The 16,948-nt window shown below is 42.1% G+C and overlaps 1 protein-coding gene across 2 annotated transcripts in view; it reads left to right on the top strand.

Moving 5' to 3' along the window:
* Positions 1–16,082, top strand: part of FAM53C (family with sequence similarity 53 member C) — a 28,876-nt gene extending 12,794 nt beyond the window's left edge. For both annotated transcript variants that reach the window (XM_073556901.1, XM_073556902.1), the window contains 2 exons: positions 13,820–14,577; positions 14,673–16,082. In XM_073556901.1, coding sequence (XP_073413002.1) covers positions 13,820–14,577; positions 14,673–14,900 — 986 coding nt within the window. In that variant the 3' untranslated portion in view covers positions 14,901–16,082. The remainder of the gene's footprint in view (positions 1–13,819; positions 14,578–14,672) is intronic.
* Positions 16,083–16,948: the final 866 nt, after the last annotated feature.

Genomic DNA, 16,948 nt, shown 5'->3' with positions numbered 1-16,948 from the left:
ACATTAGAAACCAGCGTCGCTGGGGCTGTCTAACGATGTCCCAGCGATCGCATCATGTCGGATCGTTGGTGGGATCGTTGGGACATCGTTTAGTGTGACGGGGCCTTTAGACTCATATCAGAGCCTATATTGGAAGGACTTTGGTATACTACCAGGTACAAATCTCTTATCCCTTATTGGATGATTTTGGTTTGATAATATTATTGATCATAAATCTAACAATATGTGGACAAAATTGGTTCATAATCTGGGATAGATTCAGAGCTATATATATTTTTTCCCCAGTTATGTTCATACATTTTCATATCATATTTGCTCTTCCACCTCCCTTGTTTTTACTTTGCGTCTTTAAATGTCTGTGTAACCATTCATATAAAAAACGATTTATGTATTGTACCAGTGTAATAACTTAGTAAGGATATGTGCACAAGCTATGCATTTGCTGCAGACATTATGCATCAAAAACATCTCTTGGCATGGAAAATGCTGCATTAAAAAAAACGCTTGATTTTTGCTTCCCAGTTTCCCCCACACCCACATTTATTAGAATGAATGAAAACCGCTGATAGAACTGACATGCTTCAGGTTTGCAACTGCTTCAAATCTACAGGAAAATAATGGTCAACATGTTGCATGAGGTTTCAGAAATCTCATTCACTTTGCTGGGACCCTGAAATTCTGCGTCTTTCGCAGTAAAAAAAAAAGTGACGTGATCATGCTTTAATGTAGTGTTCCTCAACTCCAGTCCTCAAAAGCAATCAACAGGTCATGTTTTCAGGATTTCTTTAGTATGGACCAGGTGTTGGAATTATTATTGCCTGTTCAGGTAATACACTTATCATCTGAGCAATACTAAGGAAATCTTGAAAACATGACCTGTTGGTGGCTCTTGAGGATTGGAGTGGGGGAACACTGCCAAAATGGTTAATTGTGCACATCCAAATGTATGCCTGTGTACAGTGCGGGAACAGCACAGCTCCATACACTGTAAGGGCTGTTTTGAGAGCTTCCATTCATCTCTCATTGAATTTAATCAGCAGAGTTGCAGAACCTGAGAATAGCCAATAGTCTGGAGTACGTGCTCAGATGCTGTACCTGAGAAGGCTATGACTATGCACACAGCTGTCCTGTCCCAGATATCCACAATATGAACCTCCCTCTGCCATAACAGCTGATGGATGAGACCACTAGGTATCACGTCCCCAATGATCTGGTATTGATGACCTGGACAACCGTTTTAATCTAATGCTTTCCTGCACCTTGTTGGAGGTACTGTAACGGTGCTGGTTCGTTTCAAATATACTGAGTTAATCTAGTCTGTACTTTAACCCCTTCACGACCTATGACGCCTACGTAGGCGTCATGAAAAGCAGTGCCCAAACGACCTATGACGCCTACGTAGGCGTCATGCTATAAATAGCCCCCCTGCGGGTCGGGTGACCGGGGTCACTGAAAGGTCACCCGACCCGCACACAAAGGACCCTTCAGAGTTAACACCTGGGGGTGTGGCTTAGCCCCCACGTGCCTACGATCGCTCTGATTGGCTGTTAAAAGTTAAACTGCCAATCAGAGCGATTGTAATATTTCACCAATGAAAATTGGTGAAATATTACAATCCAGCCATGGCCGATGCTGAAATAGCATCGGACATGGCTGGACACCGAGACCCGACCCCCCCCCCCCACACCGACTGAAGGCACCGATTGGCTGCCGCCACCTTCTGACGGCACCGATCGGCAGCCGCCGTCATGATCTGCCCCCCCGCCTGCCTTCCGCCCCCCCCAGCCCTCCGATCATCCCCTCTCACCCTCCGATCACCCCCTCACCCTCCTTTGTGCCTCCGATCTCCCGCTATCCGTCCCGGTGTCCTGCCGTCCAGCGTCATGGGCGCCGCCATCTTGCAAGATGGCAGGCGCATGCGCAGTGCGCCGAATCGAATCTGCAACGCTGCAGATTCATTCATTTATTTTGATCACTATGATAAACTTTCATAGTGATCAAAATGAATAAAAAGTAAATCACCGCCCCCCTTATCACCCCCATAGGTAGGGACAAATAATAAAAATTTTTTTTTTTTTTTTCCATTAGGGTTAGGTCCAGGGTTAGGGCTAGGGTTGGACTAAGGGTTAGGGTTGGAGGGTTAGGGTTGGACTAGGGGTTAGGGTTGGACTAGGGGTTAGGGTTGGACTAGGGGTTAGGGTTGGACTAGGGGTTAGGGTTGGACTAGGGGTTAGGGTTGAATTTAGGGTTAGGGTTGAATTTAGGGTTAGGGTTGGGGTTGGGATTACGGTTAGGCTTGTGGTTAGGGTTAGAGTTGGGATTTCGTTAGGGGTGTGTTGGGATTAGGGTTATGATTAGGGTTGGGATTAGGGTTATGATTAGGGTTGGGATTAGGGTTATGATTAGGGTTGGAGATAGAATTGAGGGGTTTCCACTGTTTAGGCACATCAGGGGCTCTCCAAACGCGACATGGAGCCACCATTTATTCCAGCCAATTTTGCGTTCAAAAAGTCAAAAGGTGCTCCCTCCATTTCGAGCCCCGACGTGTGCCCAAACAGTGGTGTTACCCCCACTTATGGGGTATCAGGGTACTCAGGAAAAATTGCACAACAACTTTGGGGGTCTAATTTCTACTGTTACCCTTGGGAAAATAAAAAAATGGGGGCTAAAATAATTATTTTTGTGGAAAAAAAAGATTTTTTATTTTCACGGTTCTGCATTATAAACTTCTGTGAAGCACTTGGGGGTTCAACGTGCTCACCACACATCTAGATAAGTTCCTTGGGGGGTCTAGTTTCCAAAATGGGGTCACTTGTGGGGGGTTTCCACTGTTTAGGTACATCATGGGCTCTGCAAACGTAACATGACGCCCACAGACCATTCCATCAAGTCGGCATTTCAAAGCGTCACTACTTCCCTTCCGAGCCCCAACGTGTGCCCAAACAGTGGTCCCCCCCCATATATGGGGTACCAGCGTACTCAGGACACACTGGACAACAACTTTTGGGGTCCAATTTATCCTGTTACCCTTGTGAAAATAAAAAATAGTGGACTAAATATAATTTTTTGAGGAAAAAAAAATATTTTTTTATTTTCACGGCTGTGCGTTATAAACTTCTGTGAAGCACTTGGGGGTTCAAAGTGCTCACCACACATCTATATTAGTTTCTTGGGTGATCTAGTTTCCAAAATGGGGTCATTTGTGGGGGGTTTCCACTGTTTAGGTACATCAGGGGCTCTGCAAACATAACATGACGCCCACAGACCATTCCATCAAGTCGGCATTTCAAAACGTCACTACTTCCCTTCTGAGCCCCAACGTGTGCCCAAACAGTGGTCCCCCCCACATATGTGGTACCACCGTACTCAGGACAAGCTGGACAACAACTTTTGGGGTTCAATTTATCCTGTTACCTTTGTGAAAATAAAAAATAGCAGGCTAAAAATTTATTTTTTGAGGGAAAAAAATATTTTTATTTTAACGGCTCTGCGTTATAAACTTCTGTGTAGCACCTGGGGGTTCAAAGTGCTCACTATGCATCTAGATAAGTTCCTTAAGGGGTCTAGTTTCCAAAATGGGGTCATTTGTGGGGGAGCTCCAAAGTTTACGCACACAGGGGCTCTGCAAACACAACATGGTGTCCGCTAACGATTGGAGCTAATTTTCCATTCAAAAAGTCAAATGACGCTCCTTCCCTTCTGAGTCATGCCGTGCGCTCAAACAGTGGTTTTCCCCCACATATGGGGTACCAGTGTACTCAGGACAAACTGGACAACAACTTTTGGGGTCCAATTTATCCTGTTACCCTTGGGAAAATAAAAAATAGCGGGCTAAAAAATCATTTGAGGAAAAAAAATTATTTTTTTATTTTCACTGCTCTGCGTTATAAACTTCTGTGAAGCACTTGGGGGTTCAAAGTGCTCACCACACATCTAGATAAGTTCCTTCGGGGGTCTAGTTTCCAAAATGGGGTCACTTGTGGGGGAGCTCCAATGTTTAGGCACACAGGGGCTGTCCAAATGCGACATGGTGTCCGCTAACGATTGGAGCTAATTTTCCAATCAAAAAGTCACATGGCGCTCCTTCCCTTCCGGGCCTTGCGGTGCGCCCAAACAGTGGTTTATGACCACATATGAGATATTGATGTACTCAGGAGAAATTGCCCAACAAACTTTAGGATTCATTTTATCCTGTTGCCCATGTGAAAATGAAAAAACTGAGGCCAAATAAAATTTTTGTGAAAAAAAAAAAGTACTTTTTTTTTTTTTTTTTACAGATCAATTTGTGAAGCACCTGGGGGTTCAAAGTGCATACTATGCATCTAGATAAGTTCCTTGGAGGGTCTAGTTTCCAAAATGGGCTCACTTGTGGGGGAGCTCCAATGTTTAGGCACACAGGTACTCTTAAAACAAGACATGGCAACCGCTAAACATTCAAGCATATTTTACATTCAAAAAGTAAAATGGCGCTCCTTGCCTTCTGAGCCCTGCCGTGCGCCCAAACAGTGGTTTATGACCAAATATGAGGTATCAGTGTACTCAGGAGAAATTGCCCAACAAATTTTAGGATACATTTTATCCTGTTACCCATGTGAAAATGAAAAAACTGATGCTAAATTAAAATTTTGGTTGGAAAAATTAAAATGTCCATTTTTTCATTCCATGTTGCTTTAGTTCCTGTGAAGCACCTGAAGGGTTAATAATCTTCTTGAATGTAGTTTTGAGTAGCTTGAGGGGTGCAGTTTTTAGAATGGTGACACTTTTGGGTATTTTCTGCCATATAGACCCCTCAAAGTGACTTCAAATGTGAGGTGGTCCCTAAAAAAAAAAATGGTTTTGTAAATTTTGTTGTAAAAATGAGAAATTGCTGGTCAACTTTTAACCCTTATAACTTCCTAACGAAAAAAAATGTTGTTTCCAAAATTGTGCTGATGTAAAGTAGACATGTGGGAAATGTTATTTATTAACTATTTTGTGTCACATAACTCTCTGGTTTAACAGAATAAAAATTCAAAATTTGAAAATTGCAAAATTTTCAAAATTTTCGCCAAATTTCCATTTTTTTCACAAATAAACGCAAAAATGATCGACCTAAATATACCACTATCATGAAGCCCAATATGTCACGAAAAAACAATCTCGGAATCGCTAGGATGCGTTGAAGCGTTCGTGAGTTATTACCTCATAAAGGGACATTGGTCAGAATTGCAAAAAATGGCCAGGTCATTAAGGTCAAAATAGGCTGGGTCATGAAGGGGTTAAAAGGACTAGCCATTGCAAAATACAAATTTTCTTGAGCTTAAGGCTATGTGCGCACGTTGTGTATTTGCTGCATTTTTTTATGTGCGTAAATGGTCCAAAAACGCAATGGAATACTTATGCAAGGTAATTCAATGACAATCCTGAAGTGTTGTGCACATGCTCAGTAAATTTCAGTCCATATTTGTAGCGTTTTATTTTCTGCAGTATGTCAATTCTTTGTGCTTTTTTTCCTGCGTTTTTGACCCATTGAATGGTGTAGTTCAGCAGTAGCACACTTATGCAGTGAAGAGGCAGTCATCCAGCAAAGTTCCAAGCCAAAAAAAAGTCTTTTTAATGCGTTTCCTTCACAGTATTAAATGTCCAACTCTCAGCTCTACATGGTAAACGATATCCTCTGGATTTCAGCCGCGAACCATATCCTCTAGATTACAGTCCCTAACTACGCTGGTCCACCTCTGACCTGTTGCCGTGGGCGACTGCAACGCTGTGTATTCTGCGGGTACCAGGAGTTTGCTCTGCTGAGTTCTGTGTTAGGCCTGGATCCAACATGCGAGAAACTCTGAAATAGAAGTACATGCAGCCGCACTCTTTGAGAGAGAACACCTGGCGTGTTTGAAACACGTAGCTGCTACATTTGATCATGCGAACTAATGTCCTGTGTCATCCTGCTTTATCTGTGAACAAATAAATTTTGGAATTTTTTTGGAAGCTGGTTTATATTTACCGTATTTATTTTTGCTTTGTTGCACATGAAACTACATGGATTCTGTGCTTCCTCACACCACATGCTGCAGCAGGTGAGCTGGTTTTTTTTTTTCTTCTTTTCATTTTAAACTAGAATCTGTAGCCCTAGTTTCCTCCAGGCCGGGTCTTACGGGTGGCCTGACAGGCCCCACTTCCTTCCTGCAGTCCGTTTAAAAAATAAAGGCCCATACCAGCTTTTCCTGAACAATCCCAGGCCAGATATCTTGACCAGGTCCACGCTTACTTTTATCTTGCCCTTGAACTCTCAGGCGTCCTGCTGTGACCACAAGGTACTCCAGCAGGTATAATAGTGCTCCGGTCACATCCTGGGGGGAACACGCAGCGATCCCTACATGTGACACTGGTCACTGCCTCACAATGGACAGGAAAAAAACGCATAAAAGCGCGTATTTTCTGCTGTTTTTCTGCCCAGAGATGCTGAAACCTTGCAGAAATTTCGGCAAGCAAATATGCAACAAGCGCACATAGCCTAAATGTCCACTGATGGAAAAAATATTCACTTTGACTGTTAATGCTTTCTTTTTAATTGCAAATAGCCCTAAACTTCTATTGTCAGGTGTCCCTTAATGACCGGAGCTTTTTTTTCTCGTTTTTTGCTCCCCTTCTTCCCAGAGTCATAACTTTTTTAACTTTCTGGCAATATGGCCATGTGAGGGCTTATTTTTTTGCGGGACAAGTTGTACTTTTGAACAACACCATTGGTTTTACCATGTCGGGTACTAGAAAACAGGAAAAAAATTCCAAGTGTGGTGAAGTTGCAAAAAAACTGCAATCTCACACATGTTTGTTTGCCTTTTTTGCTAGGTTCGTGAAATGCTAAAAATGACCTGCTGTTATTCTCCAGGTCATTACGAGTTCATAGATGCCAAACACGTCTAGGTTCTTTTTTTTTTTATCTAAGTGGTGAAAAAAAATTCCAAAGCTTGCTAAGAAAAAAAAAAATTGCGCCATTTTCCAATACCTATAGCATCTCCATTTTTCGTGATCCGGAGTTGGGTGAGGGCTTATTTTTTGCACACCAAGCTGATGTTTTTAATGATACCACATTTGTGCAGATACATTCTTTTGATCGCCAGTTATTGCATTGTAATGCAATCAGGGCTGTGGAGTCTGAGTCGTGGAGTCGGATTCGGTGCTCATTTTGGTGGAGTCGGAGTTGGAGTCGGTATAAAATGGACCGACTCCGACTCCTAAAATATATAATAAATTGGGTACAGTAATTCAATGCAGGATGTGCTGAATATTTTTTCATAGGAGTTTGGGAAAGTTATGAAATGTCCTATAAATGGCTGTTATATTCCTGATCTAAGGCTACATTCACACACAGCGTTTTTCCTGTGTTTTTTTGAGGATACGTTTTTCAGCTGCAAAAGCTGATCATTTTTTTAAAAAACTGCATCACCTGAAAGGTTTTTGAGCTCATAGATAATGTTTTCAATAGCAAAAGCAGATTAGAAATCTGCTCTATATATCCATTTATCCATATCTGTCTATCCATATCGTATCTGTACCAAAAAGAATGAAAACCGGGTAGTACACCAATATATATTCTGTTCTATCTAAATATCTTGATTATTGGATCATAGAAATGATTAAATGTCTGAGGTTCACATTGTACTACAATAAATTTTTCACTTAAATATAAGCAATATGTGTGGGAGTCGGAGTTGGAGTCGGTGTAAGAGAAATGTCGGAGTCGCAGGTTTGGCTTACCGACTCCACAGCCCTGAATGCAATGTCGCGGCGACAAACAAAAAAAAGTACTTCTAGCATTTTGATTTTTTTTTTTTTTTTTTTCACGCTACACCTTTTAGCGATTGGGTTAATCTTTTCTTCATATTTTTTTAAACATTTTCTCTTTTTAATTTTGGCATGCTTCAATAGCCTCCGTGGAAGGCTAGAAGTTGCCATAGCCTGATTGGCTTTGCTACATATAGCCCTGCGGCTGAAAGCGCTTGTTAAATGCCGCTGTCAGTGTTTGACAGCGGCATTTAACTAGTTAATAGGTGTGGGTGGACCGTAATTCCACCTGCACCTATTGCGGGCACATGTCGGTAGAGGGGCTGTGAAAGATATGCACCCAAGAATAATATTTACGGACTTGTATATGATAAATTGGGTACAGTACTTAAATGCAGGATGTGCTATAAAAAATGTTTAAGAATTTTGGAAAGTTATGAAGTGTCCTGTTCCTGATCTAAGGATCTCTGCTTTTTGTTGAGATGAACCTGTGCTGCATGGTATGCACATGCTCAGTAATGAGGCAGTGCTGGGCAGTCTGAGTCAGAGAAATTAAGGAGTCAGAGGTTTGGTTTACAGACTCCACAGCCCTGGTTACTAGAACCTTTGTGTTCTAAGGTTGAGTATCCTTAGATTTCTATTAAAAGATGATAGACTTCAGTAGGGGCTTGTTTTTAGTGAGTTGAAGGTTTTATCGGTAGCGTTTTGGGGTACATAAATGTTAACAGGATCTTAAGTCATCCAAAATATTATTTTGTACTCTACGTTGAGCACTTACATTGGGGTTTCCATATAAGGCTCCAAAACGCATGATTCAGACAGAACCATTCACTATAATGTGGCAGGCAGAGTTACTCAGCACTCTGTTTGGCCTCTGTTCAGCGGTGTCTGTCTTTTCAGTGGTACATAAGACTGTGACAGACCCCGATCTTTGTGCATACCTTAAGACTGACACCACCAGATGGAGCCCAAGTGTCACCATCTGTCTACTTGCAGTGAATCTTGCTTTGTGGTGTAAAGACTAAACCCCCAATGGAAGTGCTCATCATAGAGCACAGTATAAATGTGGACTAAACATTATTGCTATCTTTTGGAGGCAGAATGAAAAATAAACAGCAGCGAAAGGATTCCTTTTATTTTATTTACCGTAAAGTATAAGTGGGAAAACCACTTTTAATGTCAGAGCATTTACATAATACCAAATTTTATATCAGTTTTCTTACTTTTATACAGTAAACACTTTATTACATTGCTGTATTTTGAGAGCTATATGTCATGGGTTTACTGCAACAGAGAGGGGCCAGAAGATTGAGGTGTCTGATTCCACATAATCCTGCCCTGATAAGCACTTCACCTTTTATATTAAACAGTGCAGCTTTCTGCTAACAGTGCAGAGATTAAATATGTTCAATTGAGAGTCTGACACTTTCCTGCTTTGATGATCTCAGCTATTCAGTGATGTATACTCTCCCCAGCATTCAGAATTGCCAGCGTTGGTTTTATACTGCTTGGTGTGGAATTACAGATGTTTGTTGAGGAGGCGTTGGCAGGGTTGTTCTAAAGACTGTTGCTTGGTGATTTTGTCTGTGTACATATCCTCATCCTCTCCTATTTGGTTGTTCCTTCCTTTTATTTCTCGGTGTTCCACACTGCTGTTTGTGAGTGCATATTTGTATGATTGGTATTTTCATTTATCCCTATTCGTCTTCCCTTGTTAGTCTGGTTTGTGTATTCTTAAATACAATAACTCCCCGCTTACCTGGGTGGGGAGGCAACAGATAAGGGCTGATTCAGGAGCTCAACAAGGCACGTGGCACCGACATCTTCATCATTAGAAGTATTGCGGGGAGCGGGTATAGCTAGAGCGCCCCTATATTTCAGGATGGAGAAGGAGCTCCGGGATATCAAACTCAAGTTGCGTGATTTTATAATTTTTTTTTTTTTTTTTTCTTTGTTGTCGTGGTAAGAGTTGAAGCTTCTATTTGGATCCTTTTGAGGTACATAAGTGTTTTTTTTTTTTTTTTTTTTTTCCCCTCAAGACTGGCAATCTGCCCAAGCATGGTGGTTTCTAAGCGCAATACTAGATGTTAATATGCAAATTGCTTCTTCAGATAGAAAGAGGACTTGAACTCTATAGCGCCACCTGTTGGAAGAAGCGGTCCTACAAGTCACAATCAACCCTTTAACGAGTCTGGCAATATGACTTGGGATAAAAGCCAAATCAGAATCTCAATTTGCAGACACAGTGTTTCAGGCCGGGCCATTGGCCCTCGTCAGTGCAGAGTATGAGAACTGATTTGGCTAGGTGAGATGCTCTAGACTGGAGTCTAAGGGGTAAGGTTTCTCCTTGTGGAGAGTGACATACCAGCTCTGGCTTGTTAAGGTAAGGAGGCTTATTCGTCATGCAATGCTCCTCTTGGAAATTTAACCCCTTTCTGACATCCAGCCCACATCTTTCCTAGCACCTGTCAGCTGTTTTGAACAACTGACATGTGCCCGGAACAGCCGTGGGTGGAATCGCGATCCACCCATGGCTAGTAACCTGTTAAATGCTGCTGTCAAACACTGACAGCGGCATTTAACATGCGCTTCTGGCGATCGTGCCAGAAATCCGTCCTTCGGTCACCCCCTTCACGTGATCGTGGGTCACCGGTGTGTTTGCATGACAACCAGATTGTCACTACCAGCTTGCTGTGAGCACCGCCCAGTGGTCGGCGTTCAAAGCAAGTGAGTAATTCAGCTACATACAGGTGAACTGATCGTCTGTATGTAGCAGAGCCAATCGGGTTATTGCAGCTTCTAGTCTCCCATAAAGACTGTTGAAACCTTGCAAAGGTAAAAAAAAAAAAAAAAAAAAAGTTCAAATCACTCCCCCTTCCACCCCATTCAAAATAAAGCAATAAAAAAAATCACATGCACACATTTGGTATCGCCACGTTCAGAATCGCCCAATCTATCACAAAAAAGATTAATCTGATTGCTAAACGGCATAGCAAGAAAAAAAGTAAAAACACCAGAATTACTTTTTTCTGTATTTTTTATGTTTTTTTTGGGCCGTGACATTGCATTAAAATGAAATAACGGGTGATCAAAAGATGGTATCTGCACCCAAATGGTATCATTAAAAATGTCAGCTCTGCACGCAAAAAATAAACCCACCACTTGGAAAAGAACCTAGACATGTTTGGTGTCTATGAACTCGTAATGACCTGGAGAATCATAATGGCAGGTCAGTTTTAGCATTTAGTGAACCTAGTAAACAAAAACAAAAAACTGTGGGATTGCACTTTCTTTGCAATTTCACCGCACTTGGAATTTTTTTCCCACTTTCCAGTACACTATATGTTAAAACCAATTGTGTCGTTCAAAAGGACAGCTTGTTCTGCAAAAAATAAGCCCTCACATGGCAATATTGAGGGAAAAATAAAAAAAGTTATGGCTCTGGGAAGAAGGTTAGCAAAAAAACGAAAATGCAAAACCGAAAAAAGCTTCAGTCATGAAGGGGTTAAGATGTCCTAGATGTTAGTAGCCAATTCTTGCCTAATCTGCGCTTGGAAATAATTGCATTTTCTGTGGTTTGGTTTGTCCACCAGCTTTTTGAACAGTGACTATAGATTTTCGCTGAGATTCAGGTCTGAGGCATTTCTTTGCCATGGATACAAAATTTCAATGTTTTGTTCGCTGACCCACTTGGTTATCACTTTTGCCTTGTGACATGGCCTCTATCATGGTGGGAAAAGCTTTGTTCATCATCAGATTGTTCCTGGATCGTTGGGAGAAGTTTCTCTTGAAGTATGCTTGGGTACCCTTCTTTGGTTTTAGACAAAACTGTGAGTGAGCCCACTCACCTGGATGAAAAGCCTCTCCCACACATGAATGGTTTCGGGATTCTTCACTGTTAGTGTGGCAAAGAACTCATAGTAGTGCTCACCTGTTCTAAATCTGGTATCTGAGCAACTTCTCCCTAAGATCCAGGAGCGGTTTGGTGATGGACTGTGCTTTTGCAGCTCTATGGAGTACCATGGGAACAAAATATTGAACTTTTGGGTCCATGACAAGGTCATTCTCCAGATCTCTATCCCATTGAGGACCTGTAGCCAATCTTCATAAAGCAGGTACACTAACAAAAACAGAGAAATTGTGATGAACTGACTAGACAAGATTGGGTTGTCATCAGTCAGGATTTGCCCCAGAGCCCGTTATCCACAATGGGAATTGCAAAATAAAGGTCAACACTTTAAATATTGTGTCTACGCATAAACTTGATGTATTAACGTTTATGAGCTTATGAAACACTGATAATTATACTTCAGTGAAAATGAAACCCCTATAAATAAAATATATAATAATACTGAAGCAGCAAACCTTGAAAACTAAAATTTGTGTCGGTCTCAAAACTTTTGGACACAAGTGTATACTTTCCATCTATGGTCAACATTAATTCTTCACATGCATAATGTCACAGCCAAAATAGAAATTGTGTAACTTTTCTAGATTTGCTATTATACTCTCTGAAGATGGGTGGGGGATGAAGAATAAGGACTGTAAAGAAATGGACAGAGGGAGACACAGTTTATGCAGAACTTTCTAACAAGTCTTTTACCTCCCTGCAGCTCAGTATTGCAGTATAATGTTCTCCAGACTTGCTGCTGCTCACTGTGTGGTGTGTGTGTTTTGTTTTTTAAAGATTGTAGGACGACATTTTCTCAGTTGTTTGGGTACCAGTGGTCAAACACCCCATCCAGTTGATGGATGATAAATGTATCTGGAAAAGTTATTTTGGCTAAATAAATGATACCATGTTAAGTATTAAACCTGGTCTAAATGTTTGCTAAATATAATGTTCATCTTTTGAGAGATCTGTCTCACTCTTTTAGGTTACCTTGTTACAGGCCAGGTAATATGGTTAAAAATTAATACTGTGGATTCTGGTACCTTTTTATATAGGTATACACCTCATACTACATTGGCATAATTCCTCTAAGCACTCTATTGGGCTTTTTTTTTTTTCTTTGCCCTCATTTATATTGTCTTTCCAAGTGGTTGTGGCTAATGGTGTAATACAGAGTTTCCTTTGTGAAAATACAACTCCAGAGAATCTTGTGGGTAACACCCCCACCCCACCCCTTGGTAAAGACCATCTTTTACACTAAAAAGGCCCATGTGTCTGGAATGATGTAGCAGATTTTATAAACTCAAAAATCTGAATATGTAGTTGAGTAGCAGGAAGAAAGTAAAGGCAACATCTGACCACTTTTGACCTGACAACAGAGCCCCTTTTAAGGCTTAAAATTGGGAATGAGGGGTCTTTAGAACATTTGTTCGCTGACATTTGCAGTCAGGTATGTTTTACTCTGAAACCATTTACTCCAGCATGGACCCCCGGCCGGCTTCCTCCCATCTACTGTTGATTGACAGTTCTCTGCTGTCAAGAAAGGAATCATGCTGCTCGTGTTTCCCTTTAGTTAGTAGGCAATTTGGAGCCCTATCTGTGCGTTTTTGATGTTTATATGCTGCTTCTGTTAAAGCAAGTAATTTGCCATAGGAAAACACAAAAATCAAATAACTATATCCCTAGAATGTCTTCGAGTGTTATAGGGGATGTTTTAGCAGATTTATTTATTTTATTTTTTTTTTATTACTTTTCGAAATAAAATAAATTAGAAGTGATGCATGCTTGTAATCCACTGGTCTTTTCTTCCTTGTCCTGCCTTGACATAGCTCAAATTCTTCGAAAAATGCCCTCTTAGCAGCAGATAAGGTTTTATTTGCTGGATAACCATTTTAAATTACTGGCCACAAATCTAGAGGGAAGACCTGTAGCATATTGTGTGTGTGTGTGTGTGTGTGTGTGTGTGTGTGTGTGTGTGTGTGTGTGTGTATATATATAAGATCCAGAACTTTAGCTCTAACATACCGTAAAACTATTCTTGTTTTTGATCTTTGCCTCCTATCCATGAACACAGTCTTTTTAACAGCATGTAATATACTACAATGTGTATTAGGTATCCTGTTGTGGAATATAACCTAACACTCTATTCCTTTTCTACAGACGAACGCTCCTGGGGGCTTGTCAGTCATTGTCCGAGGATTGAACTTGAAGACGGAATCCGACCTGGTTGCCATCATCTTTCCAGTCTGAGTCTCCATTTTCCTGTTCTTAGTAGAGAGAACTCCCCAAACAGCAGGAGCCCTTCACAAGCACCTGAGGAAGGGACCTCTGCAGCACCTCCAGCCCCACCTACAAAAAGACACTGCCGCTCCTTATCAGTGCCAGAGGACCTATCGCGCTGGAGGCCTATTTGGAGGCCTAGTGGTTCTAAAGTGTGGACTCCTGTTAAGAGGAGATGTAATAGTGGTGGGGTTGGAGCAGTACTGGGAGTGCAGACTCAAAGTCCATCCCAAGGGGTCTCCAGTCTCAGGTTCCAAAATGACCCCAGTGCCTCTTTTCGCTGCATCCAAGCCAACAGCCCTCCTTTCTTTAGCCTGGCTCTGTGCCGGGAATCGCCGTGTCCCTACACCCTTTCCCCAACCACTATTTTCTGGGAGAACACAGAAGGGCCAAGCTGCTTTCCATTGCAGCGCCGGTTTTCCCTCTCTCCTGTACACATCAAGGATGCAGGACGGTTCCTTCCTTCAGCCAGCAGCTCCCCACCTTCCACACCAGAGCTGGTCCGGCGACAGCAATGTTTGCCCCGCAGCCAATCGCAGCCTTGTGACCTTGACACAAGGAAATGTGGAATCAAGCGAAGGCACGAGGAAGATACACGGTGGCATCGTCCTTCTCTGGACTTCTACAAGATGAACCAGGTAACATGACTTTTTTTTTTTTATAAACAGTCATGACTTTTCTTAGTCAATCTATCCAGATTTTTCATCAACTAATGTTTTTTTTTTATTTGCAGAATGCTGGTGCTATGTGTTTCTTGGATAACTTTGATGAAGGCAGCTCTTCTCCTTTTATGGCTTGTCATGGGGAATCTCCTTGCACTTCTGGAAGTCCTGTTACAACTTGCACATTGGCACTTAGTGAAGAAGATATGACTAGGAGGGATCACTCGTCCTGCTCCCAGGCAATGCTCTTCCAGCACGATTTTGCGGACCTGGATTTAAATCTAATTGAAGAGAATTAGCACTCTCAGGAAACATCATACTACAAACGGAGTTCTGTTCGTGAGGTGGACGTATGAATGAGAGTGTCTGGGTGCCTGTTTCAGGCTACCAACAACAGACTTGCACCAAGAGCATTCCACTAACCTTCGTGACAGATAGGAATTGTTTGGGGGAGTAGGGTATAAGGGGGGGGGGGGGGGAGAGCCAAAAGTTCCAATCTATTGCTGAAGGATTAGCCTGAGGCAGGATCATCCGTACTCCCAATCTCTCATCTCCCAGTAATTCTGCTGGAGTTGGGATCTCTCATTACCGTGTTACAAACCTTTGCATAAAGGGTGCTGTGGGATTGCTTTATTTTTATATTGATGGCTTTTTGAAGGATGTGTTCTGCATTGCCCCAAGGGGATCACATGCAAATAGATGACTATTGGGGGGGGGGGGGGGTCTGGGGAGGATATTAGTAAAACTAACCAAGGTGGCAAATCTCGTCATGCACAAAGGCTAAGACCTTGGTTTGAAACGAATGCCCCAAGACATGAGCCCAGAGCGTCACAACAGGGGAACCCAAGCCTGTGTGTTCCATAATGGACACCTTTTTAGTTCTCCAATGCATCCTGAGGAAGGCTGACAACAGAACAAAAAAATGTTGTTTCAATTGTTGTAGGTGTGTTTGTATATTTTTATTTGGAATGAATGTTCGCCTGTGGCAAATATTCTAGAAGCGGTATTGAATTTGTTCTTTTAAATTGCTGGCCAGTTAAAAAGGGAGCTTCCAGGTCATCCTGAGCCTATCTGTTGTCTGCACTGCCATCCAAGTCTTGCATAAAGTGATCACCCCAATACCTCAGACGGGTGTTAAACCTTTGTCCTGCACATCCCAAATCCTCCTGTACCTCCCATCTAAATGATTTTCACTTTTTTTTTTTTTTTTTTTTTTTTTTTTTACGCGTAACTAAATGTGGGTGGTTGTATCATTCTTCACAATGCCTTTTTTCACCATGACACTGAGCAGTGTGCTGCAGATTCAGTCAGAGAAAATAGTCAGGTTATGATGTATTACTTTGAAAGTTGTATGAGAGCCATATGAGTATTTCAGTGTACAACATGGTTTGTTGTACTTTAGGAACACAAAACTGCCTACTTGAGTCTGCAGAAACTTGTCAAATATATAAAACCACTATTTTTATTTGAAGAATGAATTGGGGTCACACTGGTGCTAATCTAGGTACACCTAAAATGTAAGCAGCTGGCAGATAGTGTGCTAAACTGCCTTGAAAACTGAAACAATCAATAAAATTAGATTGCCACGCTAAATGTCAATTTGCAGCGTTGCTTCTAGAGATGAGTCATCAATCTCAAGAATTTTGAGTGGGGGCACTTACATTAACATGCTGGAGAGTGCGATATGCAGTCCTTCGTGAGATGATGAATGTCGGTGAAGTCTCGGCACAGTGTCCAATGATGTCCAACAGTAGGGAGCGTCCTCCCATGAAGAAAAGACCTCCTGAAAGCGCTGAGAGGCAAAGCGGTTAGCCTCGGCCGATGGCGCCGCTGTGTAGTAGCGGGGGCCGTGGTTAAGTGGTGACATCACCTGTCCGTGAATGACGGATGAGTGCAAAAGCCAATACCGACGTGTTTCGAGGGAACCGTCCCTCTTCCACAAGGTACCTCGAAACTCGTCGGGATTGGCCCTTGTACACGTCCGTCATTCACGGACAGGTGATGTCACCGCTCAACCACGTCCCCCGCTCACTACGCTACTACACAGCGGTGCCATTGGCCGAGGCTAACCGCTGTGCCTCTCAGCGCTTTCACGGGGGTCTTTTCTTCATGGGAGGACGCTCCCTACTGTTGGACATCATTGGACATTGTGCCGAAACTTCACATCATCGTTCATCATCTCACGAAGGACTGCATATTGCACTCTCCAGCACATTAATGTAAGTGCCCCCCCCCCTCATAATTCTTGAGATTGATGACCCCTCTCTAGAAGCAATGCTGCAAATTGACATTTAGTGCGGCAACCTAACTTTATTGATTGTTTCACTATTTTTTTTTTTATTTATTT

This window comes from Dendrobates tinctorius, unplaced genomic scaffold, assembly GCF_039654945.1.
Source record: "Dendrobates tinctorius isolate UK_male_01 unplaced genomic scaffold, ASM3965494v1 ptg000241l, whole genome shotgun sequence".
In the NCBI taxonomy this organism is placed as follows: Eukaryota; Metazoa; Chordata; class Amphibia; order Anura; family Dendrobatidae; genus Dendrobates; species Dendrobates tinctorius.
Note: the sequence above shows the minus strand (reverse complement) of the source record. Positions and strands in the feature narration are given on the sequence as shown.